This window comes from Panicum hallii, chromosome 4 (assembly GCF_002211085.1).
Source record: "Panicum hallii strain FIL2 chromosome 4, PHallii_v3.1, whole genome shotgun sequence".
NCBI lineage: Eukaryota > Viridiplantae > Streptophyta > Magnoliopsida > Poales > Poaceae > Panicum > Panicum hallii.
Window position 1 is genome coordinate 1966309 of NC_038045.1, and position 16409 is coordinate 1982717.

Below are 16409 nucleotides of genomic sequence, written 5' to 3' on the forward strand. Positions count from 1 at the left end.
GCTGCTATTTGCTATTTTCTGTTCATCTTCCAAATATATTGCACAAAGTTGCTCATCTCAAAATAGTATCAGGATAGAATTTCCACGAATTTGGTTGCCAAACTCAGTGTCAGTGAGGCCCTTTTTTTTCTGTCTTGTGAATGTACGATGGGTTAAAAGAGACATGACAACGCATACCCTGCTTCACTGCTACTTCCTGTACTTGAGGAGGGCAAGCACACCGACACCGATTGCCACGAAGTTCTCGAGGACAAACGTACCAAAACCGACTACGATTGCGAAGGCCATGACGACGGGGTTGGTGATCAACCGCGGGAGGTAGTAGAGACAAACCGTAACGAGGAAAACACCTGCCACGAAGGTGGTGACGGCGATTCCCAAGATGCCCGCGAGGATCCCCGGAGCCACCAACGAAGTCCAGCCCTTCGCGGCGGCCATTCCGCCGGCTGCGGTCAGGCCGCCGACGTTCGCGGCCGAGGCCACCAGCAGCAGCTTCCCGTCGAACCCGAGCAGCTTCCCCACGCCGAGAGTCACCAAGAGATGCGCCGCGACCTGCACGGACGCGAACGCGAATACGCTGGGCGCTTTGTTGATGGCGTTGCCGATGCTTCCGTTAGCTCCCACAGCTGCGAAGAGCACCTGCAAGCAAGTTCAGTGAAATGCACGGGCTTCAGGTGCGCGAATTTGCACAATAGTGTGACTCTGTGAGTGTGCGCGCGTGGAGACTACTCTGTGAATTGCTGATCTCAGAAAGGAAGAAAGAAAAAAAAATGCTTGCCTGAATCACAATCCCAGCCAGGGCCTCGTCTGATGGCGCAAGCTTCCCGATCTGAGAGGGGAAGAAGGTTGCCAAAGCCACCGCCACGGTTGCTGTTGTGAAGGGAAGGCTTGCACCTTCTATGCCCAACTGCCCCAGCATGCTCGTCGCAAGCTTTCCTGCTCTGCACATGGCAAACGCCGCCGCCACGGCCATGGCGCTTGACGCAGCAGGTGGCGTATTGCCAGCGGTGGCTAACGGTTCCGAGCCCTCTCCCGTTGCCTGCGAGTCTTCCGCAGGAATCATGGCAGCTAATGCGAACAGGCCTGTGAAGTAGAGTGCGCAGACGGCGTCGCCAGCAGCTAGCCCGGCTGCCCGCGCTGATGGAGAGACTCCAAGAGCTTCACAAACGGCGGCGAAGCTGACGACTTGACGGCCGGCGAGCAGGCAAACCGTCAGTTCAGACCAGTTTCAGGCGCGCCGCAGCGGGTGAAGCAGAGCAAGGGGCGATGTATACCTTACCTCCACCGATGTGGCGGGTCATGAGGGCTGCCGCGATGTTCCAGTTGTCCGGCCCCAGCGACCGCATCGGGACGAGCCGGAACGCCACTACCGTGCCCATCGCCGTCGCCACTGCGAAAGCAAGCATAGTACCGGAAGATCTTCAGAGATGGCATGCGACACGGCGCAGGAAGATTAGTCGACAAGAACGTACCAGATCCGAGCAGGAAGGCCAGCAGCAGCGCGCCGGTGGAGCGGAACACGCCGCGGGGGCGGCGGCGGAGGTCGGAGCGGAAGAGCAGCAGCGGGATGGCCAGAGGCAGCAGGTAGTCGAGCGCCACGCGGTAGGCCGGGGCGTCCGCCGCCACCACGCCGGCGCTGCTGGCCGCCAGACCCAGCAGCACGCTCACCAGAGCTCCGGTCAGCGCCTTCCCCACGGGGCTCCACTTCTCCGACCAGGTACCCAGCGCGGCGGTGCTCAGGAGGAAGGTCCAGTTGCCCCAGTGGTCAGACGCCGGAACAAGGGGGGCGCGTGCGCGTCCATAGCCGCAAGATGGCAATATCTGGCGCCAGCGGACACCGCCACACGACGATGGCGACGAGCGTGCAATCGCAAGGCCGCACGAGTAGTTGCGGTGGCAGCGGCTGCGGCGGTGGTGAAGAACGGGCGGAGCTGCGGCGCTGGCCGGGGCGAAGACGGCCGTGGCAGCTGCCATCCGGCGGAGATCACGGGAGAGTCAACGCCGGGACAAGTGAGGTGAACTGAGAAACTGACAGACTGAATATGAGCATACTGATATACTGATAGTGACAGGTAGGTGACATGCAGATGCAGAGAGAGGTAAGGACAGTGGACATAACCATCACGAGTTCAGCTCCAGTGTCAACTAGAGTGCGCATCATTTTAGAACCATAAATTTAATTTAATGTGATAAATAACTTTATATGATAGGAGAAAGTTTTCGCATGACTATAGAATCATGAACTTTAGCTGATCAGTGGTGCTACAAATCAACCGGCGGGTATGCAGTTGCTACTGCAATTTTTGTAATTCTATTTTGAGAAAACAGCAAAGCCAAAGATGAAGTAGAAGAAATAATAAGACAAAACAATCTCTTCATCGATGCCTAACACTATTCATATATAGTTAGCTAGCAAGGCACCGTCGGAATCAGAAAGACTTTGTAAGCTCAAACTTCACTTCGGAACTGATAAACGTGCAGACACCGGTGCATCTATTGTAGGCTCTGAATTTGCCGTCGGTGCAGTCAACCTTCACGACCTCTCGGTTGCACTTGTGGCCATCCATCGGGTGGTATGCCACTGGCTTCTAACCCATGCAAGTGACATACATGATCAGTACACGCTCTCCCTGACAGATGGCATCTCCTACCCCTGCCACCTCCACGGAACCCAACAGTCCACAATTCTTACACTACAAAAGAAGTTAACATCAGTTGGCAGTTTCTACAGGAGAGCAAACAAAAAACCAGAATTGAGGTGTTTTCTACACTTAATTACTTGCTAGTTGATAACATGACTACAAAATCAGACAACACTTGATTACTTAATTGCTCACCAGAATCGCATCCTAGGGTTCCCAGCAATCCATCGCATTAAAATCAGACGACGTTACGACTATCAAGTTGACAATAGCACAACAAGATTTATTCAGATTGTGCACTTCGATCACGGTAGGGAACAGGCAGCGAACTTTGTTCTGGAAGGACCGTTGGTTAAATGGGCGAACAGGCAGCGAGATCTTCTTCACCTCGGGCGCCACCGAGTATAACAACATCGCCGTCAAGGACGTCATGCGCTTCTATTGCGACCGCCGCCGCCACATCGTCACCACGCGGACCGAGCACAAGTGCGTGCTCGACTCCTGCCGCTACCTGCAGCAGGAGGGATTTGAGGTCACCTACCTCCCCGTGCGCAGCGAATATGAGCATACTGATAGTGACAGGTAGGTGACATGCAGAGGTAGGACAGTGAACATAACCATCACGAGTTCAGCTCCAGTGTCAACTAGAGTGCGCATCATTTTAGAGCCACAAACTTAATGTGAAAAACAACTTTATCTTTATCTGGTAGTAGAAAGTTTTTGCATGACTATAGAATCATGAACTTTAGCTGTCAGTGGTGCTGCAAATCAATTGGTGGGTATGCAGTTGCTAATGCAATTTTTCTAATTCTGTTTTGAGAAAACAGCAAAGCCTAAGAGGAAGGAGAAGAACATCAAGGCAAAATATTCTCTTCATCGATGCCTAACACTATTCATGTATATTTAGCTAGCAACGCACCGTCGGAATCAGAAAGATTTTGTGAACTCTAAATTCACTTTGGAACCGACGAACGTGTAGACACCGGTAGATCCATTGTAGGCTCTGAATTTGTCGTCGGTGTAGGCAATCTTCACAACCTCTCCGACTGCACTTGTGGCCATCCATCCAGCGCCCAGGTGGTATGCCACTGGCTTGTAGCCTATGTAAGTGACATACATGATCAGTGTACGCTCTCCCTGACAGATGGCATCTCCTGCCCCTACCGCCTCCACGGAATCCAGCAGTCCATAATTCTTACACTGCAAAATAAGTTAACATCAGTTGGCAGTTTCTACAGGAGAGCAAACAAAATACCAGAATTGAGGTGTTTTCTACACTTAATTACTTGCTAATTGACAACATGACTACAAAATCAGACAACACTTGATTACTTAATTGCTCACCAGAATCGCATCCTGGGGTTCCCAGCAATCCATCGCATTAAAATCAGACAAACGACTATCAAGTTGACAACAGCACAACAAGATTATTCAGATTGTGCACTTCGATCACAGTAGGGAACAGACAGCGAACTTTGTTCTGGAAGGACCGTTGGTTAAATGGGTGAACAGGCAGCGAGATCTTCTTCACCTCAGGCGCCACCGAGTGCAACAACATCACCGTCAAGGGCGTCATGCGCTTCTATCGCAACCGCCGCCGCCGCCACGTCGTCACCACGCAGACCGAGCACAAGTGCGTGCTCGACTCTTGCCGCTACCTGCAGCAGGAGGGATTCGACATCACCTACCCCCCCCCCCCCCCCGGTGCGCAGCGAATATGAGCATACTGATAGTGACAGGTAGGTGACAGTGGACATAACCATCACGAGTTTAGCTCTAGTGTCAACTAGAGTGCGCATCATTTTAGAGCCACAACCTTAATATGAAAAACAACTTTATCTGGTAGCAGAAAGTTATTTGCATGACTATGGAATCATGAACTTTAGATGATCAGTGGTGCTGCAAATCAACCGGCGGGTATGCAGTTGCTACTGCAATTTTCCTAATTCTGTTTTGAGAAAACAGCAAAGCCAAAGAGGAAGGAGAAGAACATCAAGGCAAAACATTCTCTTCATCGATGTCTAACACTATTTATGTATACTTAGCTAGCAACGCACCATCGGAATCAGAAAGACTTTGCAAACTCAAACTTCACTTCGGAACTGACGAACGTGCAGACACCGGTGCATCCATTGTAGGCTCTAAATTTGCCGTTGGTGTAGTCAACCTTCACGACCTCTCCGGCTGCACTTGTGGCCATCCATCCAGCGCCCGGGTGGTATGCCACCGGCTTCTAGCCCATGCAGGTGACATACATGATCAGTGCACGCTCTCCCTGACAGATGGCATCTCCTGCCCCTGCCACCTCCACAGAACCCAGCAGTCCACAATTCTTACACTGCAAAAGAAGTTAACATCAGTTGGCAGTTTCTACAGGAGAGCAAACAAAACACCAGAATTGAGGTGTTTTGTACACTTAATTACTTGCTAGTTGACAACAGGACTGTAAAATCAGACTCATTAAATTGCTCACCAGAATCACATCTGGGGTTCCCATCAATCTATCGCATTAAAATCATACAACATTACGACTATCAAGTTGACAACAGCGCAACAAGATTTATTTAGATTGTGCACTTCGATCACATCAGGGAACAGGTAGCGAACTTTGTTCTAGAAGTACCGTTGGTTAAATGGCCAAGCACCAAAGGATGTGTCAGACGAGTGTTACAGGTTAGCGCGGCGGAAAAAACAATGTGTGCAATTTGCAATGCAAGGGAACAGTTTGTCACATTGTGGACTGAGCTACAGGGTGCAACTGACACAGCAACAAGATTGCGTTCAGTCCACAATGTAGCTGTGTCAGTTGCCGCGTCACGGCGGATCGCACTATTAGAAGGCCTAATTCAGAAGTTTGGGCTAATTCAGAAGTTCAGGCTAATTCATCAGAAAACAAACATCAGACAACCGAACAAACAAACAACCGACCAGAAAATAAAGACCAGATAAACGATTTGAAAGAAAGCAAGTCAATCTTCTAGAATACTCTTAACCATGCAAGAAAGAAGATATTTTGAAGGTGAAGATATTACCATGGATATAAATATTTATGGAAAGTTGTAGAGTCACTTGTCTTATATGGCAAGTGAAAAAATATCTAGGAATATTCTAGAATATCTTTTGTTGTATGGTAAAATAGAAAATATCTAGGAAGATTCTAGAATAGGGGACACATGTCATCACCATATGTGTCGTCATGGTCTATATATATGAGAACCCCCTCTCCCTCCCCTAGTAACCTAAGAGGCAACAACACATACAAGCCACAAGCATAAGAGAGTGTTGGGGTTGTAGTGCTAGGTGAGTGCGTGAATGAGTACTAGGATAGCCACTTAAGAAGTGTTCGCACTCTCGTGTAATATTGTTGTTCGTGTAATAAAGTGTTGTTCAAAAAAGTTGGTCTCCCAATCTGTTTCTATAGTTTCTAACTACTTAGTGCGTGGATTGTGAGCTATCGAAGGTTGGCTTTGCCCCCGGGATCACAATGGTCCAAGCTTCATCTGAAGGTTGGCTTTGCCACGCAGTAGCAAGCTTTATCTGTAGGTTGGCTCTGCCACCCGGGATCTAGAAGATCAGCCCTGCAGCCAAAAAGGACCAAAAGACACTATGTAATTAGAAATTATAAAGCTATCCACTACAGAGTGAGTGGGTGTTCTTAGGTATAGGTTCATCTTCAGGTGGGTGATTAGGGCCACCTCCGTTTCCAACGGAATCAAAACAGGAGCAAGTGGCTCCACCACCCCGTGGCGGCGCAGCCCGCTGAATCCCACCCCGCAGCCTTGGCTGCCTTGCTCTCCCCAACTCACCAACGCGTTGCCGGCCCGCTCCGCTCCCCGATGAACCCCATTCCCACACTTCCAACCTTGTCAGTCGTTACCTTGCGAACTAGGTGCGCAGGGTTGCTGCAGGTTGGATAGCACGACTTGCACACCTTCTTCGCTCCGAAGCGGGCGGTGCAAGCCTCCGTCTAGGGCTCCAAATGTAGAGAGCGACGTCCTTCACGGTGAATTCGCCGCACTTGAGGCACTCCAACTGAAATGAAGACAGAGACAGGATTAAGAACCATTTGAAACAGCGCAGGCGGAGATCGATCGAACAACAAGCAGAACAGGCGCAAGCGGAGATCGATCGAACAGCAAGCAGAACAGCGCAGGCGGAGATCGATCGAACAGCAAGCAGAACAGGCGCAGGCGGAGATGGATTGAACAACAAGGAGAACCAAACGGAAGCAGCGCAGAAGCACAATTGCACAAAAGGCAGCTAGTCCGAAACCTTGAGGAAGTGCGGCGCCGCAGCGTCGCGGAACCCGCCGGCCGGCCCGAGGGAGACAAACCTGGTGAGCTGTGCGCTGGCGAAGAGGTTGAAGTGCATCACCCGGTTGAGGGAGAGCTTCTCCATGGTCGCCGCCATTCTTCGCGGCGGGGACGCGGCAGCGAGAGTGGGAGCCGACGCGGATACGGCGGCGAGAGCGGGACGCAATAGTGAGAGGGGGACCCGTCCGGTGGCGAGAGCGGGACGCGGCGGCGAGAGCTCTCGGCTCTCACCACCTCTCTCTTTATCTTCATGGGGAGCAAGTTGGTAGCGGGAACCGTGACCGTGAGTGGCGACACGGCCAGCGAGTACGTGATAAGGTGGTGAGCCGTGAGCTGAGTGGTGTACCAAGTGAACTCGCTGAGATTTCAAAGAAGCAAGTTCATTCTTTTTTTAACCAATTACGTTTAACGTAGCACACACCACACTCACAAGTAGGACGAGCATTTCCTGATCTACAAGTCAGCCATCCAAAGTCAGTGCAAAGTAAGTTGAATGAATTAACTCTCTTTCCCACACCTAAGACAAGTGTGTCACGATCAAAAAAAAAAAAGACAAGTGTGTCCATCTCCATCACATGTCACAAAGCCGCTGAACGACATACACATATGTGTAAAATAAACATACATGTGTGGAGTCATATATATTGACACATCTCCATCTCAACGCTCCACTGCATGCATTTTTAATTCACTTGGCCATGCACAGAGCAAGCTCTTGTGATTTCAAAGCACAGCTACCTGTCATCACGTTCTCGCTGCATGTATTTCCTACAAAATGAATCAAAAAAATATCAATATTTTAAATAGAGAACAATAGGATCAAAAAACGCTATTAGCGCCGCTATAGCCCGCTATTGCGTACTTTTTCTACTGCAATGGGCATAGCGGCAGATCCGCGAAACCGCTATAGCGCTACTATATCACCGCTATAGCCTGCTATTTTAAACATTAAAAAACATATAATCATGTTTTTTGTTAGCCTATTTCAAAATAATGCTCAATGCAAGCACCTCATATATGTACCACGTACAATAGTACTACTACCTCATGTCATAAACTCATAAATACTTGACACTTTGACTAAGTAAGATTCGATGAAACATCTAAAGCTTTGACCGCCAATCACTTCTACAATATTTGGTTTGGAAATAAACAAGTCACGCAGTTCAAAAGTAAGCAAGCATGCCCTGCATACCTCTTCACGTTTTTCCAGCTGCGCGGCCGCAGTCCAGGCATAAGCGCCTGGAGGATGTCGGTCATAAGCTTGCCACGCTGTTGTGTCGTCACGTGCCTGCTCTCGGCGCAAAACGGCCACCACCGCGGGCCATGGCAGCGCGCGTCGCCACGGCACGCGGCCACGCAGACGCGACGCTGCACGGCCGCGCACCGGAAACGAGATGCCCCTGACTGCTTGCGAAGTGCGTTTACCTCTGAAACGGTTCACGTCAGGCACGAGGTGAGTGAGCAGATGGATCAAGCAATGCCTCTGCTTCTCTCTCTCTCTCTGTTTTTTTTTGAGAGGGTGCGGTGGCCTCCCTGCTTTTATAGCCATTTTCTGCTTCGTGGTTTTTGTTTTGTTTTGGGGGACTGTTTCGGCGATGTGCACATCGTCCGTGTGGGCGACTTGCGTGTGTCCGGTCATCTTTGAACATGTCGCTAACAATTGCGCGGACAGCCGCGACGAGCACACCGGCCAGCTGCCGAGCCAAGCCACCCCCATCGCGGCTGGGGAAAGGAGAAGCAAATGCATTGTACTGTAAAACTTATCGCAGCAAGATAGGCTGATGCTAGTTGCTAGCTGCTAGCTGCTACCCTTGCGCCCTGCCCCCTGCTCCACCTCCCTCGCCTAGCTGCCCCCGCACCGTCGCCCCTCACCAGGTTTTACCGCGGCAATGGCCGCCCGTTCCAGGCTACAAGCTGGCGCTGGCGCTGGTAGGGCTGACCGTGCTGCGCCAGGACTTCCTCCTCACCGGCCTGCCATCGCTGGAGCACCTGCGCATCGGCGGTTGCACGCTCGCCGCCAGCATCGCCATCACATCCGACGCCATGCCTCGCCTCAGGCACCTCGACGTCAGCGTGATGACGAGCGACACCAAGGCCGGAATCAGCGTGCTCGCCGACGAGCTGAGGACGCTCCGCATGTCGTGCCACGGGTACAGCTCCACGGAGTCGCCGTCCGATCCCAAGTGGTTCCTGCTGCGCTCGCGCTTCCGCGCCAGCTTCACCTCGTACGCGTCCTTCCGCCTCCGCGCGCCGAGGCTGCGGGTGTTCGACTGGCGCTAATGCTACGCCGACGAGGTGCGCGTCGAGAGTGTGGGGCGCCTGTCGGACGTCACGGTCGAGGTCGCCGATGGGCGGATGACGAGGACGGCTCACGAGGAGACCAGGTTTGTTTCCAAGGAACACCGTGACAAGCTTATGAGGGACATCCTTCAGGGCCTCATGCGTGGACTGAAGCCACGAAGTTGGGGAGACGTACAGAGGTATGTATGATTGATGAATAAGTTTTCAACTGCTGAACCAAAATCAACCAACCGCAAAACCCATGTTTTAGCAAATATTTTTGCTTTGATGTCAGGGAACAACACATAAGGTTGACAAGTCCATGCATATCTCTTGGTAGCTCTACAAGGTTGTCACACCAGGCAAGATTGAGCCTTTGTAGATTTACCAGCTTGCATAAAGAATTTGGCAGGAATTTGATTTTACTATTCAAATGTAAATCTAGGTACCTTAGATGCCTTAAATTCCCAATCGAATCTGGTAGTTCTTCAAAACCAACGGTGGAAAAAATTAGGACACGAAGATGCTTGAAAGTTGAGAAAAGGCCTTCAAGAAAGGCTTTGCTCACAGTGCCATAATTGCCTATGCTTGCAAATGTTCTTTGCACTGCATGCCCTTTTTAGCTGCTTAGGAAATTTCATCTCCGTTGAGAAGTATTGATGGTCCCACACTAGGTGTCTAATCCTCTGAGAGACATCAACTTCTCTACAGCTAACAACTGCATGCTCCTTTTGGGACACTTTTATTGAAAGATCATGAATTAGATCATGCAGTTTACAACGCACAATAGTCTTGTCAAAAAATCGGAGTTGATCTTGGAAAAGTGACCTTCCTAAAAGTTCATGGAAGTATCTTTCTCCAATAGACATCATATCCTTGCTTTCGCTTCCTCTATGCACCAATCCTAGTGCCATCCAAAACATAACAAGGTCCTCTGCAAAAAGAATATAGTCCCTAGGGAAAGTGGATAGGGATGCAAAACATGCTCGTAGATGGGGTGGAAGTGCATCATAGCTTAATTTTAGTGCTGGCAATATACCATCTTTGTCTTGTTTAACATTCCACAAATTGTCTTCCTCCATGCATCTCCACTCTTTAATATCTTGGCAGTTAAACAAAAGAGAACCCAATGTCTTTGCTGCCAAGGGAACACCACAACATTTTTTCACAATGCATTCTCCAATTTTGAGCAACTCGGGGTCCTTGCATTCCTTATCTCTGAATGCATACCTAATAAATATTTGCATGCACTCATCCTGTGGTAGTTCTGCTACATCATGTGGTTCTAAAGTTTTCACCAGTGATGCGACATTTAAACTGCGGGTGGTGATTATAATCACGCTTCCACTTCTACCACTGGATAGCAAGCTTCTCAAATCTTCCCAATCGCTAGGTTTATCATTCCACATATCATCTAGCACAAGAAAATATCTCTTTCCCTGTAAGAGCTCACACAACTTCTTCTGTAGCGTCTCGAGATTTTGATGTTTATTGCTCTTACCAGTACCTGATTCTATTATGTCCTTCAGGATCTTCTTAAGATCAAAGACATCAGAGACACATGCCCATAACTTAGTTTCAAACTTTTTGGTAACAAGTTCAATCATTGTAAATCAGTTTCGCTAGTGCAGTTTTTCCTATGCCTCCTAAACCAACAATGGGAAGCACAGATAATGGACACGCGGAGTCTGAAGCTGTGAGAATACTTGCAATGATCTCCTTTCTAGCTTCATCTCTTCCAACAATATCTGATTCGTTCACAAAGGAATGTGTTTCCCTCATGCTGCTTCTGGCTAATTGGATATCAAATGACTGCTCAGTTAAAGCAAATTGCTCTCTATTGGCTGCTATGTCATCAAGTTTCTCACGAACCTCTTTTAGTCTGTTGCTCAATTTGAAAGGGTAAGTAAGAACGTGTTTGGATCGAGAGAATAAATCTTTATGAACTTCTTGCTCAAGAGCTTCTGTGGCCAGGTCGTCCAAAACATCCTCTATGTCATATACTGCATCTTTTAGATTATCCAGCCACTCCTGAAGTGCATGAGAAGTAGACTTCTTGCTCTCAGCATCTCTGAGAACAGCACAGATGGGTCTCAGTGACATTTCCAACTTTCCTATTTCTTTCTTGACATTCCATGCTGACTTGATCTCATTAACAGCCCAATCGGTACCAAAGGATGCAGCCTTCTGAAGAACTGAGGTAGCCAAGTTTGTTATAATCACCTCTGCCATAGTGAGTGAGTGGCTGGCACTCTGTCTACTGCAAAATAACAAAGGGACCGGTGACTCTGTGAGGTGACTTAAATAGATTTCTCTCACTTTTCTATTCTTGGCATCATGCATTCATTAAACTTGGTCGGAAATCATAAATGTAAAACAGGGTTTCATGCTTCATTTGATAGCATAAAACAGAGCATGGAAGATGCAATCATTCGCATGTTGGTTGTAAATTACTATTTTTACACATCCTTGTAAATATATGAGAAATTAATGTGCAACATAAAGATAATATTAAAAGAGAAACAATGGCAGGTGTAAGATATATATATTGGACTACTGGTAGTACTCCTAATGCTGTGAATAGTGGATATATCAACACTAATACTACTATATTAGAAGTAAGAGGGACAATTTTCCGCTCGATCGACAGCTTAGTGTCAACCGGGGATGTTAGGCAAAGAAAATGTTTATTGATCCTTGCCCTTGATTAGAAGGTACTGTGTATGTACTGAATCTATGTGACAGCATGAGGTGCACATTTTCATGAAAGTTCGCTGCTCATCACTATACCTAATAAGTGTTATTTCCCTAAAACCGAATTGTCCTGTGTACATAGAATGATTCTGAAAATGCTTACCACAAGATGTGAACAGCTAACTCGTGCAGTGATGAATTCAGGATCCCGTTGGTCCTAGAAATGGTATAGCAGGTATCTCTCCTTGGCGACTGTTAAAGGTAATTTCCTGAGAGGTCTGAAGAAACGTTTGGCTTCTTGCCTTCTCCTCCCTATCCTATCAGAGATGGGATAGCTAGTGCGTTCCGGAATTTGGCTTGATACGTGTCCATATCTACTAATTGCAGAAGGTAGATGATAATCCACTGGCAAGTAATACCGATCCAGAGTGAAGATGGAAAATGCATACCATATATCTGCCTTGAGCTTGAAGATCAAGGCCAAATATTCCTCCTAGAGCTCCCAGAGTCCCAGACCTGCTTGATAAGAGAAAATGAGGAGCAAGGGCGATTAGCCACCAAGAAATGCATCAGTGGAGGAATTGAGATTCTGATTGGGCAGCAGGGAGACCTGAACAACCTACAGATTTCAGCAGTGGAAGCGCTGATGTACAGTACAGACCACACCCTGGCTGATGTATTAGTAGGCTGGTTAATTTGCCCACCTCGATGGAGGTACGCATACAATTTCTAAAAAGCACAATAAGAGCAACCTATCAGCCCTCAAATTTTGTAGTATAGTACTGTATAATTAAAAACTCGAAGCAGCATGGGACACCCTTGGAATCCAGCAATACCGATGCTGGCAGCATATTCCCCTCATTATACAAACAAGTCAACTGGTACTAGTAGCGTTGACAGCCAGATCAGCAATGAAGTTGCCGAACATACATTCATGTGTCTCTCTAATTAAATAGAATGGGTGGATGCAGCATCCTAGCCCGTCGTCCTTGCCCCCAAATTTTACCGAGCCCAGAAGCACAAACATGTCATGCGATGACCAAGTCTTCCTTCCTTGGAGGCACTTATCACCGGGCCGGGCGCACAAAACGGTCTCCTCCAATTCTGGCTCGCTGGCAGGAGGGTCCCTAGAGATCGATTGCTCTTCGATAGTGCACACGAAGCAGCGCTTCCCTGGCATCTTCCTACAATACAAAAATGTCATCGGTACATGTGGCATGATTGCTACTGGCAAGCAGCACGTATCGCAATAGTATATATGGTCACAATCTCACAGGAGCAAACCGATCAACATCCAGCTCCTATCTAGAAGAGACACGTACAAGGTCTCCTTCCGCCTTGCTTGGATGTACACGCATCTACAAAAGAATATGCTCCAGAAGAGCTTCTTCAGAGACGGTGTAAACCTATGTATACGTAGAAAGAAAAACATCAAAGATGCTATTTAGAGACGACATGTTACTCAGAGTTCATGATATGCTAAATAGCCATTGTCAATCTACAAACCATAGGAAGCGGCAATAGCAGACATTGTAGCAACCACCACTGAATCACTGATACAGAAGAAGAAACACCTTTGCCCTCTGGTACAGCAGATGAAACCTGGAGTTTTTTAGAGCAGAAAGAAGATAAGGGACTGATTAAGTGGTTACAGGATTTTAACAGGAGCAATCGCATGCTAATGAAAATTTGTGTGATTACCAGAACGCTGATGCGGTCAGTATACTGGACACCAAGCCCAGTCGTCAAAACTAGAATTGTTCCAGGAACATAGGCAGACCATCTGAGATAGGATAGTTGAGCTTGCTAATATGCAACTATAATTGAGTAGCTGAAACTCTGTAGCAAAAAAAGTTATTTTCTTACTTTTGGGGTGGATTCTGACTGAAAAACTCTTTGGCTGTTGAACCATATAAAGAAGAATGTCCATAGTGGATACATTACTACTACTGATATTACTTTTTAAAAGCAAGAGGGACAACTTTCAGTCCGATTGACACCCCATTGCCAACCGAAGATGTTGGTCCAACAAAAGGATTATGATTCTTGCTCCTCATAGAAGGTACTGTGTGCGTACTGAATCCCTGTGACAGCATGAGGTCCACATTTGGATGAAAGATAGTTCGCTGCTCATCACTATGCCTAAAAAGTTTTTTCATTGAAACTTACTGTCTTGTGTTGATGTTTACCCCACAGTTTACAGTGACGCAAACTGCTTGTTTGTGCGTAGTAGTATCAGACCACAGTTCCTCTTTAAATCGAAACATGAATGAGTGAAAGGCTTCTTCTATTAATACAATGATACGCAGCTCTCTTGCGTATTCGAGAAAAAAAAAGTGAAACGCTTATTCTTCAATGTCCTGTTAAGCCATGCAGTGATGAACTCAAGATCTAGTATCAAGGTTAAACTAGATCGCATATAGACATATAGTGAACAACAGGGATATCTCCTTGTCGACTGTTAGAAATTGTTTCCTGAGAGGTCTGAAGAAACGTTTTGCTTCTTCCCTCCCTATCAGACATGATATAACTAGTGATTTGTCGAATATGGCTTGCTACATGTCCATCTCTGCTAATTGCAGGAAGCATATGAGACTCAACTGGCAAGTAACATTGATCCATATTGAAGATGGGAAATGCATACCATAGATCTGCCTTGAGCTTGAAGTCTGAAGAACGAGGGAAAAATATTCCTCTCAGAACTCCCAGAGTCCCAGCCCTGCTTGATAGAGAAAACGAGAGCAAGGACGATTAGTTGCCAAGAAAGCACTGCGCGCTTCAGTTGAGGAATGACTGGGGAGCAGAGACAATACCTGCTTTTTAGAGCTCGTCTACCCGCCGGGGACGGAGGAGGGTGCAGGAGGATGAGTGGGTGACCACGAGGGGGGCGGCTAGGTGCGGCCGGGCGGTTGGAGGGCGTACCGCAGGAATCTCGAGCGCCGCCGGGAGCCATCGCCATTGGAGGGAGCGAGCCGAGGAGGGCAGCAGGCGCAAAGAGCCAAAGAGGGACTAATTTGTCAATATAAGGGGTTTCCTGCAAAATATTAATTGCGATCCAAAATAGGAGGTCATATGTAAACTACCGGGACATTAAATTTTAGAAACCCCCCAGTTTGGATCGCAATTAATAATCTCGATCCAAACTGAGAGGTTTTCTGTAAATACCATAACGCTATTTTTAGAAACACCCCGAATTTTGATCGCGATTAATATTAGGGGGTTTTCTGCAAAATCCAGCGCCGCCGGTACCTTCCGTCGCCGGCTGCCGGCTCAACGGGGTTTCCGAGGTCCGAGCGATGGAGGGTCCTGTTCCGGGCGAAACCCCTTGAGCTCAGATCCTCAAGAAGCTCTTCACCGGCCGCGCTGGACGAATGAAGCGCAAGGGAAGCCGGTCAACGACGGAAGGCCGCACGCGCCGGAGGCCGGAGCTAACCGCTCGGCAGCTTCGCCGCCGTCTCTGCGGCTGCGCTTTCCTTCACGGTGCGCGGTTCTGCGCCGATTTGGTTCCTAACAATGGCGGAGCATGGCCACCAAGCAACGCCCGTTCCTCGCGCGCCGCAGAACGCACGGCGGCACAAACGCCTGTCCGCTTCTGTTCCGAGAGAGCGTCGCGTCGCGGGCGTTGCCGCTGCGCCTCCTCGACCGGGACGGCGCGCGCGCACAAGGCCGATGCTGCGCAGAGGCACCGCGCTTGCTGCTAGCCTGGCTGCCTGGGGAGAAGCACTGGCCCGCAGCCGGGGACGAAGACGATGGTGCCTGCATAATGACAAGTTAACGAAGGTCTGACGACTGACAGCATGCTACATGTAGTGCGTGCAGCTGCTTGAAACTTACTAATCAATCGGTGTCAAACGGTAAATACTAATTAACTGAAACCAGCATGTAGTACTGCAGGTGCAGGACAACGTATGTTAATCTCACTCTGACGACTGACAGCACAAAAGGTTTCTTCTCTTCCCTGAAATTTGGTCATCTCAACAGGCTGTATTTTCACTTACAGCTTAAACGCCCAAAACAGACCTGCTTCATTTTAAACTGGCGTTTCTGGTCAACACTCAGATTGACGACCAGCGAGCTTCAACTTTGAAAGCAACTAACAGTAGCAGAATTCAGAGTAAGGTTTCGAATATATGGATAAAGTCTCAGGACATTAGGCCTGCCTTAATAGATTTCAAATTGTCCACACTAGGTCACCTGCGGATTTCAAAATGCATCCTGCTCTGAGCTGCAGACTCTTGATGTTCCTGTGTCGATTAGGTTGCCTAATTTTGGATGGGAAGGGAAAAGGGTTAACTGATAAGTCAAGTAACTATTACACTGACCAAGATTATTATCATAAGTAGAAGCGCCTGAAACAAAAACATGTGCACTTAAAACCGGCATTTTTTGTCAACATTCAGATTCGGGACCAACAAACTTCAACTTGATAAGAAGCTAACCGTGGCAGAACTGAGAGTCAAATTCCAAACTGTACACC

At 48.3% G+C, this 16409-nt stretch overlaps 1 protein-coding gene and 2 pseudogenes across 1 annotated transcript; 1 reads left to right on the forward strand and 2 right to left on the reverse strand.

Moving 5' to 3' along the window:
• Positions 1–52: 52 nt before the first annotated feature.
• LOC112888686 (uncharacterized membrane protein YjcL-like) lies at positions 53–2021 on the reverse strand. The gene is made up of 4 exons (XM_025954973.1): positions 1473–2021; positions 1280–1390; positions 779–1185; positions 53–639 (listed from the first exon to the last, which is right to left on the reverse strand). Exons 1-4 carry the CDS (start codon positions 1972–1974, stop codon positions 190–192), a joined length of 1470 nt encoding a protein of 489 aa, XP_025810758.1. The 5' UTR covers positions 1975–2021; the 3' UTR covers positions 53–189.
• A 6183-nt stretch (positions 2022–8204) lies between these two features.
• On the forward strand, positions 8205–9448 carry LOC112889085 (annotated as a pseudogene).
• A 194-nt stretch (positions 9449–9642) lies between these two features.
• On the reverse strand, positions 9643–15415 carry LOC112889713 (annotated as a pseudogene).
• Between the last annotated feature and the right edge of the window lie 994 nt (positions 15416–16409).

Coding starts and splice junctions, on each gene's coding strand:
- LOC112888686 (XM_025954973.1), bottom strand. CDS start 1,974: ATGGCAGCTGCCACGGCCGTCTTCGCCCCGGCCAGCGCCGCAGCTCCG. Junction 1,186..1,279: donor GACCCGCCACATCGGTGGAG/GTAAGGTATACA, acceptor CCGGCCGTCAAG/TCGTCAGCTTCGCCGCCGTT. Junction 640..778: donor TGGCTGGGATTGTGATTCAG/GCAAGCATTTTT, acceptor ACTTGCTTGCAG/GTGCTCTTCGCAGCTGTGGG.